This window comes from Hypanus sabinus, chromosome 3 (genome assembly GCF_030144855.1).
Source record: "Hypanus sabinus isolate sHypSab1 chromosome 3, sHypSab1.hap1, whole genome shotgun sequence".
NCBI classification, from domain to species: domain Eukaryota; kingdom Metazoa; phylum Chordata; class Chondrichthyes; order Myliobatiformes; family Dasyatidae; genus Hypanus; species Hypanus sabinus.
This window is the reverse complement of record NC_082708.1, coordinates 168,744,609-168,772,180: the sequence shown is the minus strand read 5'-3', so window position 1 is coordinate 168,772,180 and position 27,572 is coordinate 168,744,609. Positions and strand designations below refer to the sequence as shown.

The window sequence follows — 27,572 nt, the reverse complement described above, 5'->3', positions numbered from 1 at the left end:
GGAACCTAATAAAATTGTGTATTTTTCAGTAAAATTGTGTATTATTCTGTCTTGTCCACTTTCCTGCCTAATTCCCTCAGGTATCCAAAAGCCTATCGAATTCAGTCTTGAGAAACAAAAATTGTTCAAAAACTTAACATTCACAAGCATAGATCCCCAAGACTCATAACTTCCTTAGTAAGGAAATTATGCTGTTTCCAAATCTAAATCATTTAAGGTCTTTGCAACTTGTGTTCTCTGTATTTGCAGTTTGTCTTCTCTTACACATTGGTTAACTGTAAGTCTTTGTGAGTAGTTTTTCATTGTTTTATTTGTTCTATTGTAAACACCTCCAAGAAAATGAATCTCAGGGTAGTATATGGTGACATATACTTATTTTGCCAATAAATCTACTTTGAAATGATGTATGCCTGGACTGAGATTATACCTTTTTTTGGTTCTTAACTGTGCACCCAGAAGCAGCTTCTCAGCAAATCCTATTCAGTAGCTTTGCTGGTTTTGGCACTGTAGCTGCATGTAAGCATACCTGCAGGTGACCGCCCTCCTCGCTCTTCCTCCGCTTGCAAATGCAGAGCTCCTGTGGTGCAGAGATCCAAACTAGGCTATTCACAGAAAATGTTGTTGAAGTGCAATTGAAACAATGACTTGAGTACATTGGAACTCGGGCCAATCTACTGGTCAAATCTAAGTAACTAAAAATAATTCTCTTGTACAATGGTGCAATTCCATACTGCAGTAACATGCTACTGCCATTCCTCAGTGATTTTTTAATATCAAAAGAACCTTAATATCACTGATTGTGTTCTGTTCCCTGGAATGGAATCACATTTCTTGTCTTGATCTTGCACAGGTATCCAAGTGGATCCTCGACACCTTTCCCTTGTGGCGGACTACATGTGTTTTGACGGATCATACAAGCCATTTAACCGCATTGGCATTCAGTCAAGCTCCTCGCCCCTTCAGCAGATGACTTTTGAAACCAGCTACAAGTTCTTGAAACAAGCAACTATGCTAGGTAAGATGGTTGTGAAGCTGAGGCCACGATCTTGAAAGGCTCCATGGACATAAGACGCCATGTAACCTGTTGCTGCTGTTTCTTATGCGCTTGTGTCGTGTTTCGTTGTGAGGTGGTATTTTTTAATTAAGAAAGTGGTTTAAAATAGTTGTACAATGCATTTTGACAATTGTGGCTTTTTCATTTCTGTCTGAGAAATCTGAATGACTCTGTCAAAGTTAAACAAGACTGTTTAAATACTTAAAAGGCAATTCATCCTTCAGTTGATCAAAGGAGAAAGGAACTGGGCAGTTATAGGTGTTAGTTGAAAGTTTTCAATATTGTGAAGAGATGGGGGAAGAGAAGCTTTGCAGGAAATAAGCAAGAAATGGCATGACCACAGTCCACATTTTTAGCTCTTGCAAAGCATTAGTATGTAAGATCTTGTGTCAGTAAAACAGCTGCAGTTACAGCTGCAAGTCAGGCGGCTGAAACCATTTGGAACCATAGCGTGCAATCACATCATCTCGGTCATTGTCCGCATAGACTCAGTACTTAGAATCAGAATCAGGTTTATTAGCACTGATGCATGTGGTGAATTTTATTTTTGTTTTGCAAGGCATAACAAGTTACTAGATGTCACAATAGGAAATATAAAAAAAGTAAGTTGTGCAAAAAGGTGAGGTGGTATTCATGGACCGTTCAGAATTCTGATGACAGAAGCAAAAGGAACTACTCCTAAAGCATTGAGTGTATGTCTTTAGGCTCCTGTGCCACCTCCCTGACGGTAGCAGTGAGAAGAGGGCATGACCTGATGGTGAGGGTCCCGATGGGACTTTTCTGCTACCTTTTAGCTATCTGCCAATATTAAATGGTATTTATCAAACAGTTAGGATTTTAACAAGATCTAATTTATTGATACCTGTTTTGTTTAGAGGCTTTTTAATACTGGATAGAAATTCTCCTGGTACCCCGGTGTATGATTATCATATTTCCAAGTTCTCTCCATCTCATGTTCTCAATGTTTATTGCTTATTTCATTTCCCTTTTGTATGTGCATATTTTGGTGTCTTTTGCTCGTTGGTTGTCCGTCCTGTGGGATATGGTCTTTCATTGATTTATCCTACCAAAGGGTTTTGGCCGGAAACATTGACTGTACTCTTTTCCATAGGTGCTGCCTGGCCTGCTGAGTTCCTCCTGTATTCTGTGTGTTGCTTGGGTTTCTAGCAACTGCAGATTTTCTCTTGTTTTTCATTGATTTTTATTATGTTTCTTGGATTTATTGAATATGCCCACAAGAAAACGAATCTCAGAGTGTATGTGGTGACATACATATACTTTGAAAATAAATTTGCTTTGAACTGTGGAATTGGAACTATTCTCTGGTTTATTATTCCAATTCATTGAATCATTAGTGTTGTAAATTAATCACTGTTCTTTAGACTAATTTTATGAAGTGTGGCCTTGTTGGGAGAGTTTTTTATTTCCCTAAACATTTTATTGAAGGTGAGAGATCTGTATATGACTTGCAACTGAGCACAGCAGCTTGGGTATGGATAATACTAAGCATTTTCCTTATCGTGGGGATTAGAAATGTGGCTCAGTTCCATCAAAGGGTTTAGTGACACAAATCGTTTTTATGACTAGTTTGTTTCCTTTTTAAGATGTGGGCCTTGTTGTCAAGACTGCCATGTTATTGTTAATCATAAAAGCCTTTAGTTGTATAAGCACAAGAGATTATGCAGATAGAAATCCAGAGTAACACATACAAAATGATGTAGGAACTCAGCAGGTTAGACAGCATCTATGGAGAGGAATAAAGAGTCTATGTTTCGGCTTAAAACACTTCATGAGTCAATATGAAGGGTCTTGGCCCAAAACATTGATCTTAATTCCTCTCTATAGATGTTGCCTGAGCTGCTTACTTCTTCCGAGCATTTAGTGTGCTTTAATTGTATACTGATGCCTGCCAAAGTGAGCTATCTGCATCTGGACAAGCTGGTTGTACCTCGAGAAGTAACACTAAGTACAGTGGCATGCAGAAGTTTGGGCACCCATCGTCAAAATTTCTGTTACTGTCAGTAGCTAAGCGAGTAGAAGATGAACTGATCTCCAAAAGTCACAAAGTTAAAGATGAAACCTTCTTTTAAGCAGTTTAAGCAAGATTAGTGTATTATTTTTGTTTTGTACAATTTTAGAGTGAAAAAAAGAAAGGAGCACCATGCAAAAGTTAGGGCACCCCAAGAGATTTGAGCTCTTAGATAACTTTTACCAAAGTCTCAGACCTTAATTAGCTTGTTAGGGCTATGGCTTGTTCACAGTCATTGTTAGGAAAGGCCAGGTGATGCAAATTTCAAAGCTTTATAAATACCCTGACTCCTCAAACCTTGTCCCAACAATCAGCAGCCAGGGGCTCCTCTAAGCAGCTGCATAGCACTCTGAAAATTAAAATAAATGATGCCCACAAAGCAGGAGAAGGCTACAAGAAGATAGCAGTGTTTTCAGGTTTCCTCAGTTTGTAATGTAATTAAGAAATGGCAGTTAACAGGAAAGGTGGAGGTCAAGTTGAGGTCTGGAAGACCAAGAAAATTTTCCAAGAGAACTGCTCATAGGATTGCTAGAAAGGCATATCAAAACCCCCGTTTAACTGCAAAAGACCTTCAGGAATTTTTAGCAGACTCTGGAGTGGTGGTGCACTGTTCTACTGTGCAGTGACACCTGTATAAATATGACCTTCAAGGAAGAGTCATCAGAAGAAAACCTTTCCTGCATCCTCACCACATAATTCAGTGTCAGAAGTTTGCAAAGGAACATCTAAACAAGCCTGATGCATTTTGGAAACATGTCCTGTGGACTGATGAAGTTAAAATAGAACTTTCTCGCCGCAGTGAGCAAAAGTATGTTTAGAGAAAAAAGGGTGCAGAATTTCATGAAAAGAACACCTCTCCAACTGTTAATTATGGGGGTGAATTGATCATGCTTTGGGCTTGTGTTGCAGCCAGTGGCACAAGGAACATTTCACTGGTAGAGGGTAGAATGAATTTAATTAAATACCAGCAAATTCTGGAAGCAAACATCAAACATCTGAGGGGAAAAAAGCTGAAGATACAAAGAGGATGGCTTCTACAATAGGATAAGGATCCTAAACACACCTCAAAATCTACAATGGACTACTTCAAGAGGCGCAAGCTGAAGATTTTGCCATGGCTCTCACATTCCCTTGACCTAAACATCATCGAAAATCTGTGGATAAACCTCAAAAGAGCAGTGCATGCAAGACGGCCCAGGAATCTCACAGAACTAGAAGCCTTTTGCAAGGGTGAAAATCCCCCAAACAAGAATTGAAAGACTCTTAGCTGGCTACAGAAAGTGTTTACAAGCTGTGATACTTGCCAAAGGGGGTGTTACTAAGTACTGAACATGCAGGGTGCCCAAACTTTTGCTTTGGGCCCGTTTCCTTTTTTGTTATTTTGAAATTGTAAAAGATGGAAATTAAAAGTAATCTTGCTTAAAATATTAAAGAAATGTGTCGTCTTTAACTTTATGCCTTTTGGAAATCAGGTCATCTTTTACTTGTTTAGCTATTCACAGTAACAGAAATTTTGACCGGGGTGCCCAAACTTTTGCATGCCACTGTAAGCTGCTGACTTGTCAGAATTCGCCATCCTTATCTATTAAACTCCGTGCATTGAGGTTTAATATATAAGGTTGCTGAATTCTGAGAATAAGCAGAGAAAATCTGCAGATGTTGGAAATCCAAGCGACACACACAAAATGCTGGAGGAATTCAGAAGGCCAGGCAGCATCAATGGAAAAGAGTACGTTCAATGTTTCGGGCCAAAACCCTTCAACAAGACACATTTACTGGTTTTATATTATTTACTTCATTTACTGTTACTTCTTGAAGTACAACCAGCTTGTCCAGATGCAGATAGGTGACATTCTTAGGGATCATCTAGTGAGGCGTATGGGTAGAAACAAGAAGGGGAAAGTCACTCTAGTGGCGCTGTACTATAAATACCCCACTAAACAATTGGGAATTTGGGAAGCAGGTGTGTTAGGAAGCTACTCATAGTTGTAATAATAATAGGGTTTAATTAATGGGAGACTTAATGTCCCCAGTGTCGACTGAGTCACTCAAAGGGTGGAATTTGTGAAATGTGTCCAGGAAGATTTACTGAGTCAATATATAGAGGACCATTTCAAAAGGATGCAATGCTGGACCTTGTCTTGGTGAACAAAGTAGGGCAAGTAACTGAAATGGCGGCCAGGAAGTACTTGAGTTCTACTGACCATATTTCTGCTAGTTTTAAGATGGCAATGCAAAGAGTAGGATAAGTACCCAGGTTTGTGTCCTAAGATTAGCAGGGCTAATTTTGAGGGAGTTAGACAGGATCTAGCAGAGGTTGATTGTGTGAACCTGTTTGAAGGCAAAGGAACAAATAGCAGTGAGAGCCTTTTAAGAGTATGATAGCAAGTGTCCAAGAGCAGCATGTTCCTTAAGGTGAAGGGTAAGCCTCACAGGTTTAGGGAACCCTGACTGATGAGAGACATTGAGTCTGTGATGAAGAAAAAGAAGGAATAAGTTTAGGAGTTTGGGATCGAGTGAACCTCTCGATGAAATTAAAGATTAGCTTTATTTGTTACGTGTACATCGAAATATTACAGTGAAATGGATTGTTTGCGTCAAATCAAATCTGCAAGGATTGTGCTGGGTATCCCACAAATGCCACCGGAGTTCTGGAACTAACATGGCAAACCCACAACTCATTAACCTTAACCATACATCTTTGGGATGTGGGAGGAAACTGGAGCACTTTGAGAAAACTCACACAGTCACAGGGAAAATATACAAAGTCCTTAAAGACAACAGCAGGAGTTGAACACTATTCTTACAGCTGGCACTGTAATAGATTTACACTATGTGTTAAGCTACCGCGCCACTCTAAGATTATGACTATATTTAATAGGCAATCAGGAAGGCAAAGAGGTAGGGGTAAGGAAAATCCAAAGAGGTTCTATAATTAAATTAAGTGCAAAAGCATGGCTAGGAAAGGATTAGATCCCTTTAGAGAACATCAAGATTGCCTATGTCTTGAGCTATGGGTAATGGTTGGATTTTTAATGAATATTTCTCCTTGGTGTTTAATGGCTCTGCAAGAGATGAGGGAAATGTGGAGATGTTTTGGATGACATTTGTATTATCATGGGAGGAGATATTAGAGCACTTTAAGTTGGATAAATCCCTTGTGCCTGACCTTTCGAGTGCATCATCAGACTTGGGAAAGTGTAAAGGTCCATACAAAGATATTTGCTTCATTGTTAGACACTGGTGAAGTTCCCAAAGACTGGAAGATGGTTAATTTTATTCCGTTGTGCAAGAGAGGTACCAAGGACAAGCCAGGGAACTACAGGCTACTCCAATAGCACCTCCCTACCCTGCTGCCTCTGCTACAAGTAGGTTGTGAGCAATGGGTGCATAGCACACTATCATCTCCAATTTCCCTTCCAAGTTGCACACTATCCTGCCTTGGAAATATAACATCATAAGTCCTTCATTGCTGAACCTAAACCCTGGAACTCCCTACTCAACAGCACCAGGAAATTTCCTTCATTGGGTGGTTGCAGTGGTTCAAGGAACTTATTCATCACCGTCTTCTCGGGGGCAATTCGGGATTGACAATAAATGCTGGACCAGATCCAAGAAATTAATAGTTGGAAAAGAGTGACCGTGATCTGCTCAAGCTTCAGGATAAGATATTGACTTGTATTAATCTGAAACCAGGGTTTGAAATCCAAATAAAGCAAATGATGAAGGTTGGCTACAAGCAAAAATCAGAGAAAACTACAGATGTTGAAAATCTAAACTTAAGACAAAACATGCTGGAAGTCCACTGCATGTCAGACTGCATCTATAGGACGAGAAACAGTTAACTTTTCAGATAATCAGAACTCGTGAAGAGTTTTGAATCAGAAGCTTTGTTTCTTTTCCCACAGACCTGTGGAGTACTTTCTGCAGCTTCTGTTTTTATTCGAGATATTCACAATAGATTGGGAAATGACGTTACAAGATTCAGCCTTAAACAATTAGAGGCTCACACTTGGAGTTAATGAATAGTTTACAGCAAATGTAGAAAAAAACTGGGAAAAAGGTCCACCGATTGCTAATAAGGGGAGTCCAAGATAAAATTAGATCAAAGAAAATACTAATAATAGTTCACCAATGCTAGAGAGTGGTGAACCTGTGGAATTCATTGCCACAGACCTCTGCGGAGGCCAAATCATTGGGTATACTTAAAGTGGAGGTTGATAGGCTCTTGATTAGTAAGGATGTCAAAGGTTATAGGGAGAAGGACAGGAGAATGGAGTTGAGAGGGATAATAATCAGCATGGTGGAATGGTGTACAGACTAGATGGGCCAAATGGCCAAATTCTGCTCATATGGCCTGTGTGCCTGAGTCCACTGGAGACTAGAAGCCGAGGAAGATAGCTCTTCTTGGGGATGGAGGATTGTGTATCTGCATGAGTGGGAAGAAGGAATGGGACTTATTTTGTTGTTTGTTGTCTTCTGTGTTGTTCTGCCAAGCATAATTGGCTCAGTGACACTTGTAGGCAGCCCACAGCCCACCCTCGGGCATGTTTGTTGTTAACACAATTGACACATTTCATGGTATGTTTCAATGTACATGTGATGAATAAATCTGAATCTTCAATCAAGACATTGATAAGTAAAGAGACTAATAATCATGTCAGAGATATAAAGACAATAGATAGATAGATACTTTATTCATCCCCAAGGGGAAATTCAACTTGCCCCTGGTGGTTGAATTGTAGAGCCGAATGGCGTTGGGGAGTAATGATCTCTTCATCCTGTCTGAGGAGCATTGCATTGACAGCAACCTGCCGCTGAAGCTGCTTCTCTGTCTCTGGATGGTGCTGTGCAGAGGATGTTCAGGGTTTTCCATGATTGACCGTAGCCTACTCAGCGCCCTCCGCTCTGCCACCGATGTCATACTCACCGGTTCTATGCCCACAACAGAGGATACAAAAGCAGATTCCCTGTGGCAAATGAGGAACAAACTTCCTTTCAGCAAATGGTGCTAAACTGTTCGCCTCGTTCTTCTGCTCTATTGGCAGAATGGTAGGTGAAATTTAATGCTGAGGAGTGAAAAGTAAGATGGTGTTGGTGAAATGAAAGTCTTAAAGTGGTTTGTGGGCTGACATCTCTGAAAGTGGCAAAACACATTAACCATCAAATGGATCCTAGAAGCCACAGGAGCGAGGAAATTGTGATCCGAGCACAGTGTTACCAATCTGCTGCGGGAACCCTGAGCAGTTCCCATTTTGCCCACCCTTAACTCTGACCTTCTTTTGACACTTGCTAAGGTTGTGGAACTGTCAACGAGGAAGGTAAGTTGGATACTGATGAGGTGGCTGGCCATATTATAAGAAAAAAGTAGGTTTCAGACAAAAGAGAGAATTAAAGGAATTTAGAAGAGGTTTATCGGTCTGTATCCATATAAGTATAGGATCAGAATTAGGCCATTCGGCCCAACAAGTCTGCTCTGCAATTGTGACTGATTTTCTCTCTCATCCCCATTTTCCTGCCTTTTGAAAGTTTAGTGCAATGCCTCAGGATTTAGAGAATAGGTGTGCTCAGCACTTCTACTATTGGTTAGCTAATTGTGTTTTTTCCCTGTCTCTCTTTCCTTTAGGCTCTCATGATGAACTGAAGTCTCCATCAGCCTGCCTGGTGGTAGGGAAAGTGGTCCGTGGTGGGACGGGGCTTTTTGATTTGAAGCAGCCTCTTAAGTGACCCCTCATCCGATGAGAGACCTTTTTTCTTGGAAGTGGAAACAAGAAACTTTGTGAATATGTTGATGGTCAGACACAGCATCAAAGGAGACAGATGCTCAAAAGCAGTTGTTTACTGCTTTAAGCAATTTGCTAATGATAGAGGGGAGAGAGAAAATAACCAGCAGCTCCACAGGCAGGAAGTGGGAATGGAGTGCAACAAAGGAGAACTGTCAATGATCAAAGGTGGTAACGGAAAAACAGAGGAGCCTGAAAGGAGATTCAGCTGCTTTTGTTTCATTCCTGCCTGAGGAAGTGGTAACTCTTGTGCCTGGGGTAGCCGCTTGAATGAAGTTCTACTTAGCATCAAGAAAGGCAATAAAAATGAGCTTTGGATTGAAATTATTTCTGCAGTGGACGTGTTATTGCAGAGCCGTCTGCATGTCTATACCACAGGAGGCACACTTATTTGGTAGCCTCTGTTGAATATGTTGGAGAAATTGAACAATCGAGCAGCATGGTGGTGTAGTGGTTATTGTAATGCTATTACGGTGCCAATGACCTGGGTTCGATTCCACCACTCTTTAAGGAGTTTGCATGTTCTCCCGTGACCACGTTTTTCCTCCAGATGCCCCCGTATCCTCCCACAGTCCAAAGACATATGGGTTAGTAGATTAACTGGTCACGTGAGTGTAATTGGGTGGTGTGGGCTCATTGTGCCAGAGGGGCCTCTTACCATACTGTATTTCTGAATAAAAAAATATATTTCTCTTTTAGCAGGATTTTGACAGCACTATACTCAAATCATTGCCGCTGGCTAAATTCTGTCCACTGAGTAGCACCATTCTAGGTCTCCATAACACCACCCAAGTCTTAACATAAGTATGCATAATAATCCATATGTGATAGTGAAAATGAACACAGTGTTTGTGTTAGATGGTGAAAACCATTTCATTATCAGACCAGGCTGAAACTTGGATAGAAACTCCAATCATGTAGGATCAAATTTCCGCCAGAGAAATGTTAAAACGTCTGTGTGAAATTGACATTTTAGTTTCTTACATAGGAAATAGGAAAATATCTAAGTTGCAATAGGACTATGCACTCAGTGGCCACTTTATTAGGTACAGGAGTGGAACTCACTGTGGTCTTCTGCTGCTGTAGCCCATCCACTTTAAGGTTTGACGTGATCTGTGTTCAGAGATGCTCTTCTGAACCCCACTGTTGTAGTACCATGTGATTATTTGAGTTATTGTCGCCTGACAGGTTGAACCAGTCTGGCAATCCTCCTCTGACCTCTCTTATTAACAAGGCATTTTCACCCATAGAACTGCCACTCACTACATGTTCTTTTGTTTGCTTTTCACACCATTTTCTATATACTCTACAGGTTGTTGGGCATGAAAATTCCAGAAAATCAGCAGTTTCAGAGATAGTCAAAGAACCCCATCTGGCAGCAACAATCATTCCATGGTCAAAGTCACTTAGATAACATTTCTTCACTGTTCGATGTTTGGGCTAAACAACAGCTGAACCTCTTGACCATGCCGGCATGCTTTTAAGCATTGAGCTGCTGCTACCTGATTGGCTGATTAGTTATTTGCATTAATGAGCAGATGTACCTAATAGAGTGGCCACTGAGTGTAAATGAGTTGGAGTTTATTGAATAATTGGTATAGTACAAGTGTCTTTTGTATTCCATTTTGGGGATAAAAATGAGCGATTTAGCTTGTCTGACTTTCATGTAGACCATCTCTGAAATGTAAGTCCATATTTGCTACTTTTGATCCATACCCCTCATATGCCAGCCTTATAAAATCCCAACCTTGCCCTCTCCCATGCAGCTATTGGATTTACAACAGCTTCCCCTTACCTGCACTTTTCATAAATTGATTGCGAAAATGAGGCAAGTGCACGCACGTCAATATGCGGAGAACCCTATGCATGGGAAGCTCTCTCTTTTTGTGCAGGCTTTTGATTGTGCATCTTTATATCTCAGCAGGTCCAGTTCGTAAGTCAGCCATGGCATTCCTGTGGGTAACGTCATTCAGTAAAAATGTTTAATCATGCTACTCCATCACTGTTCTTGCTTGCATATTTGTGACAGTTCCCACCATTCAGAAGCACAGGTTCTCCTTCCAGCTGAAGAAGTGAATCATCTATACTTGAGTCTAGTCTGCAGCATCCATGGCTCGCATTGTGGTACATCGAGACTGCTTTGCGTTAAAGAAATCACTGCAGTTTGGGTGACTCCTTTGCTGAACACCACTGTTAATCTGCAAGTCTATTTAGTTACCTGTTATTTTAATTCTTCAGCCGCTGTTACTGTGACCATTTTATCTTTGGTTTCTTACATTGTTTAAACAAAGTTCTCTTAAGAAATAGCACCTCTTCTTTTGATTTGACACTTTACAGCCTTCCAGACAATACTGAATGTAATAATTTAAGATAAATGACCATTCTAGTCTTGTATCTTTTTCTAGTCTTTACATTCCTCTGGTATTTCCAATATAATTTGTCACCTCTTTACTGTTTTCCTAGACATGGTTTTTGTGATTAACTTGCCTTTACCAATTTCTTTCAGCCAGCTGCACGCCCATTTGTGTCATTCAGCCTCTCCTGCCTTTCACCCTTTATTGACTCTCCTTTTCCTTCCCTCTCCTTGCCTTTCTCTACTGCTTAATACCATGTATTTACCTTAATTTTGTCAAAGTTGATGATCTTATCATAAGAGTTGAAAAATAAGCTGTTTCTCTCTCTAGAGACGCTGCCTAACCTGCTGATTATTTCCAAACAACAAGACACACAAAATGTTGGTAGAACACAGCAGGCTAGGCAGCATCTAAAGGGAGAAGCGATGTCGACGTTTCGGGCCAAGACCCTTTGTCAGGACTAATCGAAAGGAAAAAAAACATTATTTCCAATACGTGTTTCAAATGTCTGTAAATAAAATTGCTCATGGTTTTGAAATTTGCAATTGTCTTGGCATCTGCAGCCTCTGGGGAGAAGTTTCAGTTTAAAATTGCCTAATCTTATCTGCAGATTCTGCCACGTTTGAGATTTCAACTTCCCCAATCCTGAACCAGATGATGTCTGGTTCATAGACATGGATAGATTCATAGACTCATAGATTCTGTCTACTCCATCAACAAACACCTTCTGTAACCTTGGATATCTCCTTTTCACAACCTAACCTTGTAAAATCTAAGAATTACAAGACCAGTCAATGTGACTTGCCCTTAATTTACCTCTTAACATATGCTAAATGGCCATGGCATTTTCCCAAACTAGTGTAGTTCATAGGTTGGCGCCTAAAATGATGTGGTTCTCCATGGGATGTCCCACTTGAACTCTATGCACCTAAAACATGATTTTCTCTCTTGGTATCCCTTGAGATTAAGGCAAGCACCTCCATTTTTTTTTCTAGTTTACCTTTTCTACCTGTACCTTGTTATCTTAATCAAATAGTTCCTTTTGAGGACGTTAAAGTCTGCAGATACCAAAATTTGAAGCAATACACATTGTTTGAGAAAATCAGCAGCTGGGATAACATCATAAACCTGCTGAGTACCTCTGACATTTCATGTGTTGTGTAAGTACTTGTTTGTTGAATCGCAAGTGAAAGACATTACCTTTCCCCATAGTGAACTCTCAAATTGTGAAGCTTTGCCCACTGTAGAGGATGGTAGAAAATTAATGATACATACAAAGACTATTTTGACCCATCATGTCCCTGGTAATTGAAAAATGCCACCCCAGCACAATATTAATTTCCAGGGCCTGATTTGAGCTCTGCAAGTTGTAGCTTTTCAAGTACACATCTAAGTCCTGTTTAAAACTAATGAGGGTATCTGCCAGCTTTTTGAAGAAAAAGTCTCACACTTAAAATGAGAAGATTTCTCGCCATCTTCCCTCTACCCTTTAAAACTAAGCCCACTTACTTGTGATCGCTTTTATTTCAATTATGATTCTATCTTGGGCCTCGTATTTTGTATGTCTGGATTAAGTCTCCCCTCAGACTCCTCTGTTGCTGAACTTTAACATACCAAATCTTTCCTTGCAGTAAATGGGTTTTCCAGTCTTGGCAACATTCTTAACTTTCTCTCAGTTCTGATGAAAGATTCTGGGCCTTACACGTTTAACAGTTTCTCCTACCACAGAAGCTGCCCAACCTGCAGAACATTCCCAGTATTTTCTATCTTATTTCAGATTTAGGTGTTTGTAATTTTTTTTAAATTTCCTTATAAATTTCATTGTAGTAAAGGACTAGAATCAGTCATACAGCATGGAAACGGACCCTTTGGCCACTCTCATCCAGGCTGACCAAGTTTCCCAGCTAAACTAGTCCCATTTGCTCATGCTTGGTCTCTTTCCTTCTAAACTTTTCCTATTGATGTACCTGCCCAGGTGACATTTAGGTGTCAGTTACAGTATCTGCCTCAACCACTGCCTCTAGCAGCCCATTCCATATATGCATCACCCTCTCTGTGTGAAGTTGTTTCCCCTCTGGTCCCTTTTAAATCTTTCTTCTATCACCCTAGTTTTTGATTGTCTTTCACGGAGGTGGGGGGGGACGACTGCATTTAGTCTACCTCTTCACTCAGAGGGTGGTGAGAGTGAGTGTTGAATTAGCTGCCGGAACAAGTGGTCCATGCGAGCTTGATTTCAACATTTAAGGGAAGTTTGGTTAGGTATATTAATAGTAGGGATCTGAAGGCTATGGTCCCAGTACAGGTATTGAGAGTAGGCAGTTTACTACTTGGCATGGGCTAGATGGGCCAAAGGGCCTGTTTCTGTGCTGTACTTCTTTATGACACTATGTCCCTCATTATTTTACTGACTGACCCCCCCCCCCACCCAGTTTCCTATGCTCTAATGGTGGTCACAGTCTACTGAACCCCTTTCCCAGCCTGGCTGATACTATGAAAATGAGAGAAGAATGGTTTTAATCTTATTTCTTTTCTGGTATTTCCTTATGTACCTCCCCTCCTGCTGTAGGCATCTGAGAGATTATGTAAACTGTCAGTGTGTAATGGTAAGGAGTGCCACTAATTCTTTGTCACATTGTTTTAGCTTGGCTGCTGCCAATTTGGAGGTGGGGAAGGGGTTGGGACTCGATGAATATCTGGGATTTTCAGCCCTCGTTCAACACTGTTGGTTCTGATCACCCGCCAGTCCACCAACTCCATTTGAATCGCTTTGTCAAGCTCGTGCTTCCATAATTACTGGCTTCTTCTTGATTTCTGTAATAGAAAACTGTTTATGAAAGTGCACATTGCAGCCAATGGAGATCTATCAACAATGAACAAAGAAATAATCACAGAGAATACTGGAATTTAGATCTGTCCTCTGCTGCTGGGTTGTTTTATTTCAGATCAAATGTAAGACTTGTGTTCAGCTGCATGTCTGTAGCAGAAGAAGTTACAATTACTTCTTTTGCCCCATCTGGACGGTTCAGCTCTGTGGTCTGTTTTATGTCAAACCATATTAGAGATTTACATCCAGTACTCATTTCTGGTTTGGAACAATTGTTATGGAGGTGTTCCATATGGTGTTGATCATCTGTCTAAAGTGTTAATTACAAGTTGCCAAGTTGGGCAAAGAGACGACAGCTGTTGGGCTCATTGCCAGCAACAGTGAGATGGCCGACAGAGAAGAAGTGGAAAAGCTCAAGGCCTGCTGCCAATCAAAAATAATCTCTTACTCACTGTCAACAGGACAAAGGAGATGGTTATTGATTTCAGGAGAACTTGCACCACTCTCACCCCCCTTTACATCGGCGGCACAGCAGTGGAAATTGCGAGCAGATTCAAACTGCTGGAAGTGCACATCTCACATAAGCGCTCATGGTCCCAGAGCACATCCGCCACTGTCAAGAAAGCTCGCCTCTACTATGAAGGGGCTGAAGAGAACGGAACGATGCACATCAATACTCACGACCTTCTACCGATGTGCAGTTGAGAGCATCCTTACGTGCTGCACCACTGTGTGGGTACAGAAGCAGTCCTGCGATGGACAGAATGGCTTGACAACGGGCGGTGAAAACTGCCCAATGCATCAGCGGCACTAGCCTCCCACCTTCAAGGTCATATACTACATACAGAAAAGTGCCAGCAATATCTTGAAGGATCACACCCAGCCTGGGTATGTACTGCTTGTCCCATTTCCATCAGGGTAGAAGCTACGCAGCATCTGTGCCAGAACTTCAGCAGAGCCGAACTCCTTTCACTAGCAAACTAAACACTGTCACGAGGAGGAAAAAATTCAACTCGGACAGAAAAAAGATCAGAAACAAACAGTTGAACATTAAATCATTAATCAAATGTGTCTCCTTTAAACCCCGTGGAACTGATTCATCCCCCACTTGAAATCTTCCGGGGAAGTGGGCTGAGTGCTTTTTATAGGCACAGTATACCCTTTGTTTTACAACATTAAATAACAGTAGATTTAATTTGGCTTTTTTGTCACTGATCAACAGGAAAAGGTTCTTTCGTGTCAAAGTGAAAACAGATCTCTACAAAGTGATCAAAATTAATTACAAATATAAAACATAAAATAACTGATTGCATAAATATTCACTGTGACTGAGTCATTATTTAGTAGATGCACCTTTGACAGCAATAGATCTCTCTGGGCTTTGTACATCTGGACAATGCAATTATTTCCCCTTTCTTCTTTACAAAACTGTTCAAGCTGTATAAGATTGCATGGGGATTGTGAGTGAACAGTCCAGACACAAATTCTCAATTGGATTGAGGTCAGGACTCTGACTTAGCACACCAGTACATTAACTTTGTTGTTTTTAAGCCATTCCTGTGCAGCTTTGGCTTTATGCTTGGGGTCATTGTCCTGCTGGAAAGCAAATTTTTCTCCCAAGACACAGTTTTCTGTTTTTCCTCCAGGATCTCCCTGCATTTTGCTGCATTCATTTTTCCCTCTACCTTCACAAGTCTTCCAGGCCCTGCTGCAGTGAAGCATCCCCACAGCATGATGCAGCCACCTCCATGCTTCACATTAGGGATGGTGGGCTTTTTATGATGTGCGGTATTTGGCTTATGCCAAACATGGCATTTAGTCTGATGGCCAAAAAGCTCAATTTTGATTTCACCAGACTATTGAACCTTCTTCCAGTTGAGTTAAGACTCTCCCACATGCCTTCTGGCAAACTCCAGCCGAGATTTCCTGAGAGTTTTTTTCAACAGTGGCTTTCTCTTGAATTAAATTGACTTTTTTACTTACATCCTTCACATATATGAGGAATAAAAATCTTTTCATTGCATCTCCATCTGAATGTGCAATTTATAGTAGTTTATAATAAATATTATGTACCACAGGATAGTCAATATAACATAGAAATACAGTTGCATCAGCATGAATTAAGCAGTCTGATGGCCTGGTGGAAGAAGCCATCTGTTGGTCCTGGCTTTTATGCTGTGGTACCATTTCCCAGATGGTAGCAGCTGGAACAGTTTGTGGTTGGGGTGACTCAGGTCCCCAATGATCCTTCAGGCCCTTTTTACACAGCTGTCTTTGTAAATGTCCTGAACAGTGGGAAGTTCACATCTACAGATGCACTGGGCTGTCCGCACCACTCTCTGCAGGGTCCTGCGATTGAGGGAAGTACAGTTCCCATACCAGGCAGTGATGCTGCCAGGCAGGATCCTCTCAATTGTGCCCCTGTAAAAAGTTCTTAGAATTTGGGGGGCCATACCAAACTTCTTCAACCATCTGAGGTGAAAGAGGTGCTGTTGTGCCTTTTTCACCACACTGCTGGTGTGTACAGACCACATGAGATCCTTGGTGATGTGTATACCGAGGAACTTAAAGATGTTCACCCTCTTAACCCCAGACCCATTAATGTCAATAGGAGTGAGCCTGTCTCCATTCCTCCTGTAATCCACAACCAGATCCTTTGTTTTTGTGACATTGAGGGAGAGGTGGTTTTCTTGACACCACTGTGTCAGGGTGATGACTTCTCTGTAGACTGCCTCGTTATTATTTGAGATTAGGTCAATCAGTGTAGTGTGGTCAGCAAATTTAGTTAGCAGACTGGAGCTGTGGTTGGCGACACAGTCATGGGTATACTGAGAGTAAAGGAGAGGGCTTGGTACACAGTCCTGAGGGGCACCTATGTTGAGGGTCAGAGGTCAGGGAGCCCACTCTTATCACCTGCCGGTAATCTGACAGGAAGTCCAGGGTCTAACTACACAGGACAGGGTGAAGGCCAAGGTCTCTGATCTTCTTGTTGAGCCTGGAAGGAATTATGTTGTTGAATGCTGAACTGTAGTCCAGGAACCGCTTTCTCACATAAGCATCCTTCTTCTCCAGATGTGTAAGGACGGTGCATAGAGCTATGGCTATTGCTGTCGATTGGTTGTGTTGGCATGTGAATTATAGGGGGGCTAGTATAGGCGAAGGTAATGCTGCAAAGGTCGTTCTTGACCAGACTCTCAAAGCATTTGCTTATTGAGGTGAGTGCAACAGGACGCCAGTTGTTCAGACATGTTACCTTGGTCTTTTTAGGTACTGGAATAATGGTGGATGTTTTGAAGCAGGAGGGTACTCTACACTGGGAGAGGGAGAGGTTAAAAATGTCTGTAAACAACCTGCCAATTGTGCTGCGCACATCCTGAGTACCCACCCTGGGATGCCGTTTGGTCCTGCAGCCTTGTGACTGTCCACTCATTGGAAATACCTGCGTACTTCAGTCTCAGAGATGACCAAGGTGCAGGTCACATCAGCTGCAGGTCTCCTCAGGGGCTCAGTGTTGGCCACATCAAATTGAACGTAAAAAAGATTTAGCTCGTTTGCCAGAGAGGCATTAATGTTGGAAACTCCACTGCAGTTAGCTTTGAAGTCTGCAATGGTGTGCAGACCTTGCCATAAGCTGGGTGTGTTGTTGGTGGAAAGTTGTGTCTGGATCTTCGTCATTCTTCAATAAAGCTGTGACTGGTGAAGCACCTGGACAACAGTTGTTGTATGCTCAGACTTTCCCATATCAGCCACTGAAGCTTGTAACTCCTCCAGAGTTGTCATAGGTCTCTTGATGGCTCCTCTTCCAAGTCTCCTTCTTGCATAGTCAGTTTTTTGAGGATGCCTGCTCTAGGCAGATTTACAGCTGTGCCATATCTTTCCATTTCTTGATGATTGAATTAACTGTACTCTAAGGGATATTCAGTGACTTGGAAATTTTCATGTATCCATCTCCTGACTAGTGCTTTTCAAAAACCTTTTTGTAGAGTTGCTTGGAGTGTTCTTTTGTCTTCAAGGTGTAGTTTTTTGCCAGGATACTGACTCACCAGTAATTGGACCTTCTAGATACAGGTGCATTTTTACTACAATCAATTAAAACACCTTGATTGCACAAACATTTTCAATTACAAATTATGTGACTTCTAAAATCAATTGGCTGCACCAGTGATGGTTTGGTGTGTGTGGTTTGGTGGGGGGGGGGGGGGGGGTGAATACTTATGCAATAATTATTTTGTGTTCTATATTTGTAATTTATTTAGATCACTTTGTAGAGATCTGTTCATCTGTTTTCACTTTGACATGGAAGAGTCTTTTTCTGTTGATCAGTGTCAAAAGAGCCAAGTTAAATCCACCATGATTCAATGTTGTTAAACAATAAAACATGTATATGAGCTTTGGCTCCTAAAGCATTGCCCTCCAATATCAGGCAAGCACATGATGCCTTCTGGCTGTTTGTATTGGACATGGTCTTCTGGTACAGCTATCCCACACTGCAGAAGTCATTGCATTAGTGATTCACAATTGGCCCTGTGGCCTTAACCTTTTTCTAAAGGGTAAATTCAAGCCCTGATAATGTCACGGGACATGGTTGGATATTGCAGGTAATCAATGATAACACCACAATCACTTAAACAGTGTCCTGTCTTATCAAGCTAAAGCCTTTGAAAACACTACAATACCTTAGTAAAATTGTGGGGTGAAGGGTATAGCTGAATATATTATTGTATATTCTTTTAGAAAAAGTAAATACTTACTACAGGTCTACAATCCCTTATCTGAAATTCTGAAATCCAAAAAGTTCCGAAAACCAAAGTTTTTTTCGTCAACAGCTGAAGTCACTGAGGTGTGACGTGACAGCACTAGCAGAGGCTGCCAGATGTAAGTTGTGGCTCAGCGCTCGTACAAGTTACATGTGCATTTGCTGTTCGCTGATATTTTGTGTTCACTGTTGACCGTGTTTAATTTCACTGTGAAAATGTCAAAAAGAGCTGCAGATACTGCTATGGGTAACAATGAGAAAAAGAGAAGGAAGCATCTATCATAAATAACACAGGAAGTGGAGTTATTGCAGAAGCTTGATCGTGGTGTGTCTGTGCAGCATCTTACTGAACAACATGGTGTCTGAGCTACCACTGTATATGATGTAAAGAAACAGAAAGACAAGTTACTGAAGTTTTATAGTGACAGTGACGTTCTACATTTATTCCAATAAGTCATTTATCATGTGTTTGATTTGGTTCGTTTGAAGCTGTATATTTTTATGTTTTATTGAATGTTTTTTTTGGAAATAAAATATTTTTCTTGTCATTATTTCCTAAACAATACAGTATAACAAATATTTACATAGCATTTACATTGTATTAGGTATTATAAGTAATCTAGAGATGATTTAAAGTATATGGGAGGATGTGCATAGGTCCGGAGCTTCACCGGGTCCTGAAGTCCACCCGCACTGAGACAGATTAAATAAGGGTCTTGAGCATATGTGTTTTTTGGTATCCACGGGGGGTCCTGGAACCAATAAGGAGGGATTCTGAAATCCGAAAAATTGTGAATTCTGAAATGCAACTGGCCCCAAGGATTTCAGATAAGGGATTGTGGGCCTGTAGAGAGAATTTCCACATTTGCTTTCTCAAATATTGTGTTGTATTACCCAATACAACACCCCTAACTTCCAGTCTTCCTTTCCAGTCCTGATGTAGGGTCTTAGCCCAAAATGTCAACTGTTTATTCCCATCCATAGATGCTGCCTGGCTTGCTGAGCTCCTCCAACACATTGTGTGTATTTGGTGTTCTAAGTTCTTTTATGTTTCATCTCAATTGAAGCTTCAGGACATCATTGGCAAGGTTAGCATTTATTGCCCAACACAAGTGGCAACTAAGACATTTCAGAATGAAAGTAAGAGTCAATCACATAGTGGTGTCTGGAGTCACATAAATGCCAGATGAATTGTCATCAATGTCTTCTGCTGATTATGTATCTCTCTCCCACAGATGCTACCTGATCTGCTGAAGACCTCCAAAGCTTCTGCTTTTATTTTGCCCTCTTTCACCGCCCCCCTCATTTTGACCCATTCACCAATGAGAAGGATTTCCCTCTATCTCTCTGTGTTTGCCCTTCCTTAAAATTAAATACCTCTTATAAACCCTCACAATCTCCTCATTCCCAAGAATAACCCTGGCTTCTTTTGTCTATACAAATAACTGGAGTTAACTAGAATTATTTTAATAAATCTCATATGCAACCTCTCTGAAACCTTGACAGCTTTCTCAAGTGTGGCTCCAAGAACTGGACATATGACTCCAGCTGCGGTCAAACCAATGACGTTCAGTTTCCTGTCTGACTTCCCACAACAACATATGACACATCCCATCTGGACCATGTGATTTATCTGCTTTAAGTGCTTTATTAGATCTCCTCTGCATCACTTTATATTCTGTGCCAATTATCTACCATATTTTCCTTCTCTGAGATTCCAGAAGCATCTTCTTCCTTGGCGAAAATTGTTGGAAAGTAATCATTCATGTTTAGGCAAGCTGTCTGCTTCCAGATGTAGACTTCCTCCTTAGTCTTTCCTGCAATCCTTTTCCTGTTCATATACCAAAACAATACATTTGGATTCCATTTTGTGTCTGCTGCCAGTTTTCCTCATTTGGTTTGTGTTTTAATTCCTTTCTACAGTCAGCCTGGTTCTCATTTGCCTGGCATCTGTCAAATGCTGTTCCATTCTGTTCTATTTTAACTCACTCTGTCATCATCCGAACAGCCCTGCTCTTAACTTCATTACACTTCTCCCTTGTAGGAATCTACCTAGATTCTGAACATTACTAAGGTCGAGCACCAAACACCTACATTCCATCCTAGGAAAAGTGGGATCTCCTGGTGGCCACCCATTTCAATTCTACTTTTTCATTGCCATTCCAACATGTCCGCTCATGGCCTCCTCTACTGCTGCAATGAGGCCAAACTCAGGCCGGAGGAGCAACTCCTTGTATTTTGTCTGGAAAGCCTCCAACCTGATGGCATGAACTTTGATTTCTTGAACTTCTGGTAATTGCACCTTCACCATTTCCCATTACCTCTCTCACCTTATCTTCCTACCTGCCCATCACCTCCCTCTGGTGCTCCTCACCCTTCCCTTTCTTTGAAGGTCTTCTGTGCTCTCCCATGAGATTCACCCTTCTCCAGCCTTTTATCTCCTTCACCAATCAACTTCCCAGCTCTTCACTTCACCCCTCCCCTATTCCGGTTTCACCTATCACATACTGCCTTGTATTTCTTCTTCCACTCCCCCCACCCCAAGTTCTTACTCTGACTTCTCATCTCTTTTTTTCTCTGTTCCTGATGAAGGGTCTCAGCCTGAAATGTACTCTATTCCATAGTTGCTACTTGGCCTGCTGGGCTCCTCCAGCATTTTGTGTGTGTCACTTGGATTTCCAGCATCTGCAGATTTTCTCGTTTAGCATCTTGGTAAGTCTTTTCTGCAACCACTCCAGAGTCTCAACACCCTTCCCGTAATGGGATGACTAGAACTGCATACAATCCTCCAGATGCAGATTAACTAGAGATTTTATAAAGGTACAACATAACTTCCTAACTTTTGAACAATGCCTTGACTAGTAAAGGCAAACATTTCTCAACCACCCTATCATCCTATGCAGTCATTTTCAGGGACCTATGAACTTGGACCCCCAAGATCCTCAACACTGTTAAGGATCTTGCCCTTAACAGTGTACTGTCTCTTTAAATTTGACCTGCCAAGGTGCAACACTTCACATTTGGCTGGTTAAACTCTATCTACCATTTCTCTGTCCATTTCTGCAACTGGTCCCGCTGCATTCTTTGCCAGTCTTCCATGCTATCCACAACACTGCCAATTATCATCTGCAAACTTACTAATCCACCCATCTACATTTTCATCCAGCCCATTTCTATGCATCACAAATATCAAAGATCGCTGCAAACCTCCACTAGTCACAAACCTCTAGCTAGAATACCCTTACCTTTTACGGGCAAGCCAGTTCTGAATCCAGTGGCCAATTTGCCATTGATTTCATACATAATATTCTGGATGATCCACTCATAAGGGATCTTGTCAAATGTCCTACTAAAATCCATGTAGACAACATCCACAGCTTCATCAATCACCCTTGTCACCTCATCAGAAAACAATCAAGACATGACTTGCCCAGACTGGCTCTTGCTAATTAGCTCAAGGTTTTTCAAATGCCTAGGGATAAATCCTTTCCCAAAGAATTCTCTCCAGTAACTTCCCTACCACTAATGTGAAACTCACCAGTCTGTAGTTTCCAGGATTATCCCTGGGTTCCTTCCTGAATAAAGAGACATTAGCTGCTTGCCAGACATTTGGGACAGTGCCTATGGTCAGGGGGCACAAAGATATTTGTCAAATCCCCAGCAATCTTTTCTTTTGCCTCTCTCAATAACCTGGCCCTGTGGACTTATGACCTTAATGCTCTTCAAGAGACCCAGTACCTACTCCCCCTTTACTTTGAAATGCCTTAGCATATTAATATGCCCAACTGATCTCCTTGTCCTCTACGTCCTTCCCCTTGGTAAATACTAATACACTATTATTTACTCATTGAAACCCTCACCCTCTGCATCCAAACAAATGCTCCTCCCTTATCCTCGCATGGTCCTACCCTTTCTCTGGTTATCGTCTTGCTCTTGATGTATGTAATTTGATGTATGATGATGAATTACTAACCCATGCCACATTATCTCCAATTCACTGTTCTTATTTGTTGCTATTGCATTTCTCTGCAGAATGTTATGAAGTATTGCATAATTTTCCATTGGAATTCCCATATCCTCCTGAACTTAAGTGAAATTATCAGCTATTCAGTCACGAATCCCTTTTACTGTAACTCAAATTAGCTGAAAACTGTCTCTACATTTCTTGAATGTATTTTATTTTTAATGGTACATTCCACTGATTTTGAAACCAATGTTATTCCAAAAGCTGTTGACGTACTATTATCAAATTTCTTTCTCATTTGGAAGTGATCTGAAGGCAATGTTTACACTTGAACCAAAGGAAGCTCTTCCATATTTAAACAGGCAAAACCCATATAAGGTTCGATGTATGGATTGTCTAGTATGCTAGTATATCATGGCAAAATATCATAGTTGCTTTATCAGCAAGGCTGTGATATATTAACGTCCTGGAGTTCCTTGCCCAATGGTACTGACATTGATCCACTGGCAAGAGGAACCAAAACAAAAGGATACCAAGGTCTGTTGCAGGAGTATTGATGTTTGAGTGGTGGCTGCATCATGCTGTGGAGATGCTTCATTGCAGCAGGCCCTGGATGGCTTGTGAAGGTAGAAGGTAAAATGTATGCAACAAAATACAGGAAAATCCTGGAGCAGTCTGCAACAGAACTGCAACTTGGGAGAAGATTTCAAAGGTTTCAAAGGACACAGCCGCAGATATTCTGACTCCCCCGACGACACACGGGCCTCCTGTCATGACACCAATCTGTCCATCTCCAGAGCCCCAAGATCCTTGGCTTCCAAATTCGAACCAAATACTTAGGCCGTGCCCTTGGTCTGCCGAACAACAGCCAGTCATGCAACCCAGAGAAGTGATCCCATTCCTGCAAAGACAAGATTTGTTTTCCAGCAAGACAATGACCTCAAAAATAAAGTTAAAAACAACAAAGTTAATGTCCTGGAGTAGCCAAGTCAGAGTCCAGACCTCAATCCAATTGAGAATTTGGGGCTGGACTTGAAAAGGGTTGTTCACAAACAATCCTCACGCAATCTGACGGAGCTTGAGCAGTTTGGTGAAAAATGCAGTGTCCAGATGTGCAAAGCTGACAGAGACCTATCCACACAGACTCAAGGCTGCAATTGCTGTCAAAGGTGCATCTACCGACTTGAAGGGGGTGAATACTTATGCAATTATTTTGTGCTTTATAAATTGTAATTAATTTAGATCAGTTTGTAGAGATCTGTTTTCACTTTGACATAAAAGAGTGTTTTTCTGTTGATCAGTGTCAAACAAGCCAAATAAATCCACTCTGATTCAATGATGTAAAACAATAAAACATGAAAGCTTCTGGGGGGGGGGGGGGGTGAGAATATTTTTAAAAGGCTCTGTATCTATCTTTCTGTAGAAATATTCAAAGATGCTGCTCCTACTCCCTTTTAGAAAGACGGTTCCAAAAACACAGAGACTCCTGAGAGAAAACTACAATTGATACCATGCTTGCTGTCACTACATACATGCTTCTTGTTAATCCATATGATGTGGTCATTGTTACCAGGCTAAACATTTATTACTTATCCTGGACCCGAGAACAGGAGTAGACCATCAGGCTCCACAAGGCTTCAGTGCAGTTTGGGTTTCAATATGATCTCTGCTGGCCTCAACTCCAGTGCCGGTTTCCCACAGCTCTCAATTTTTTGATCTTTCAAACATATATCCAACTCCATATATCTAGTAATCTGGCCTCTACCATCTTTGTGGACAGAGAGTTCTACCTTCTCGGGATGGTGGGACAGCAGAAGGTCATCAATCTTCTACCCCCGACTGTCAGACTTCCAGCTACTATCGTCCCTTCGCAGCCAAAGCCAACTGCACGCTCTCTCTGCTGCTTGAGCCATGGTGTCAACAGCTCTCTCCCTGGTTCTCCCTTGTATCCCTAAAGCTGCCACCATTTTCCACCATAACATGGCAGGAAATCCTCTTGCCCCCACTTCGACAGGGAAGTTCCATGTCTGCCAGACTTGCTGTCTGCAGTCCGCCACCAGGTCTTCATACCTCGCAGGCTTCCTCTCGGGGGGCCTCTTGGCATCGGGTCTCCCATGGTACTGTTAGCTCTGTCACCACCAGCTTCTGTGCACTCTCTGACAATAGTAGAATGTCTGGTCGAAGTGTGGTCTCTACTATTGGTGGGAACACCAGCAGTGGAAAGAAACTAGTTTTTGTAACAGGAACAATACTAAACAAAAATTTGCTTGACAAGTGAAAGCTGCTGAGTACAAGAAGAAAGAATATACTGGATCTGGTATTGGGAAATAAGCCCAGCCAAATGACTCATGCTTCAGATAAAGATAAAGATTGATTTTACATGTCACACATTTAGTGAAATGTATTGATTGCATCATCATTTGCGATGTGCTGGGACAAGCCTGTAAGGATTGACACTTCCAGTGCCAACATACTGGGAATGCAGTGGGGAAAAAAACTTGAGAAATAGTGATCACAGCTCCTTAAGTTTTACAATAGCTATGAATGAGGAAATGTAAGAAAACTGACAGCACAATACAAAGCAGTGCCGAACGTATCCTTACTATAGAAATTACCTAGGGTTACCCACAGACATCTATCTTTCCAAGCTCCATGTACGTACCTATCCAAGAGTCTCTTAAAAGACCCTATTGTATCCGCCTCCAACACCATCGCCAGCAGCCCATTCCACACACTCACCACTCTGTGTAAAAAAAACTTACTCCTGACATCTCCTCTGTACCTACTCCCAAGCACCTTAAAACTGTGCCCTCTCATGCTAGCCATTTCAGCAATGGGAAAGAGCCTCTGACTATCCACATGATCAATGCCTCTCATTATCTTCCATACCTCTATCAAGTTATCTCATCCTTCGTTGCTCCAAGGAGAAAAGGCCGAATTCACTTAACCTATTTTCCTAAGCAATGCTCCCCAATCCAGGCAGTATCCTTCTGAATCTCCTCTGCACCCTTTCTATGGTTTCCACATCCTTCCTGTAGTGGGGCAACCAGAAATTAGCACAGTACTCCAAGTGGGGTCTGACCAGGGTCCTGAAAAGCTGCCACATTACCTCTCGGCTCTAAAATCAATCCCCGATTGATGAAGGCCAATACATTCTATGTCTTCATAACCGCAGAGTCAACCTGCATAACAGCTTTGAGTGTCCTGTGGACTCGGACCTCAAAATCCTTCTGATTCTCCACACTGCCAAGAGTCTTAACATTAATACTATATTCTGCCATCATATTTTTCCTACTAAAATGAACCACCTCACACTTATCTGGGTTAAACTCCATCTGCCACTTCTCAGCCCAGTTTTGCATCCTATCAATGTCCTGCTGTTACCTCTGACAGCCCTCCACACTATCCACAATAACCCCAACCTTTGTGTCATCAGCAAATTTACTACCCCATCCCTCCACTTCCCCATCCAGGTCATTTATAAAAATCACGAAGAGTAGGGGTCCCAGAACAGATCCCTGATCATCGACCTTCATGCAGAATATGACCCGTCTACAACCACTCTTTGCCATCTGTGTGCAAGCCAATCCTGGATCCACAAAGCAATGTCCCCTTGGATCTCATGCCTCCTTATTTTCTTAATAAGCCTTGCATGGGGTACCTTAACAAATGCTTTGCTGAAATCCATTTACATTACATCTACTGCTTTATCTTTAACAATGTGTTTAGTCACATCCTCAAAAAATTCAATCAGGCTCATAAGGCATGACCTACCTTTGACAAAGCCATGCTGACTATTTCTAATCATATTAAGTTCTTAGAATTTGAGGGGCCATACCAAACTTCTTCAACCGTCTGAAGTGAAAGAGACGTTGTTGTGCCTTTTTCACCACACTGCTGGTGTGTACAGACCACGTGAGATGCTCAGTGATGTTTATGCCGGGGAACTTAAAGTTGTTCACCCTCTCAACCCCAGATCCATTGATGTCAATAAGGGTTAGTCTGTCTCCATTCCTCCTGTAGTCCACAACCAACTCCTTTGTTTTTGTGACATTGAGTGAAAAGTTGTTTTGACACCACTGTGTCAGGGTGATGACTTCCTCTCTGCAGGCTGTCTCATTATTATTTGAGATTAGGCCAATCAGTGTAGTATTGTCAGCAAAGTTAATTAGCAGATTGGAGTTGTGGGTGGTGATACAGTCATGGATATACAGAGAGTAAAGGAGGGGGCTTAGGATACAGCCCTGAGGGGCACCTGTATTGAGGGTCAGAGGTGAGGGAGCCCACTCTTACCACCTGCTGGCGATCTGACAGGAAGTCCAGGATCCAGCGACGCAAGGCAGGGTGAAGTCCGAGGTCTCTGGTCTTCTTTTTGAGCCTGGATGGAATTATAGTGTTGAATGCTGAACTGTAGAGCAAGAACAGCACTCTCACATAAGCATCCCTCTTCTCCATGTGTAAGGACGATGTGTAGAGCAGTGGCTATTGTGTCATTTGTCGATCGGTTGTGTCGGTAGGTGAATTGTAGGGAGGCTTGTCGTGGTTTCTCGTGCCCCAGAAATGACCAAGAGACGCAGAAGATTCTTCAAGAAGGGTTAAACTTTAATTTGCAAATCAAAGCTGAGACAGTCATTGAGCTAGTTTTTCTGTTTTTCTGTTTCTTTCACATCCAGGTACGGAGCCGAAGCCAGCTTCTCACCGTACCCTTCTCTCTCTCTCTAACAGGCTGTTTCTCACATCCTCTTGATATGGTATAACTGTTATACCATAGAAATAAACAGACTAGAAAAGAAGGTGACTCATTGGAG

General features: G+C 41.7%; 1 protein-coding gene across 1 annotated transcript in view; it reads left to right on the top strand.

Moving 5' to 3' along the window:
* The window catches only part of polr1a (RNA polymerase I subunit A), a 231,470-nt gene extending 213,336 nt beyond the window's left edge, over nucleotides 1-18,134 (top strand). Inside the window, exons 34-35 of the mRNA XM_059965629.1 lie at nucleotides 851-1,015; nucleotides 8,710-18,134. Coding sequence (XP_059821612.1) covers nucleotides 851-1,015; nucleotides 8,710-8,810 — 266 coding nt within the window. The 3' untranslated portion in view covers nucleotides 8,811-18,134. The remainder of the gene's footprint in view (nucleotides 1-850; nucleotides 1,016-8,709) is intronic.
* Nucleotides 18,135-27,572: the final 9,438 nt, after the last annotated feature.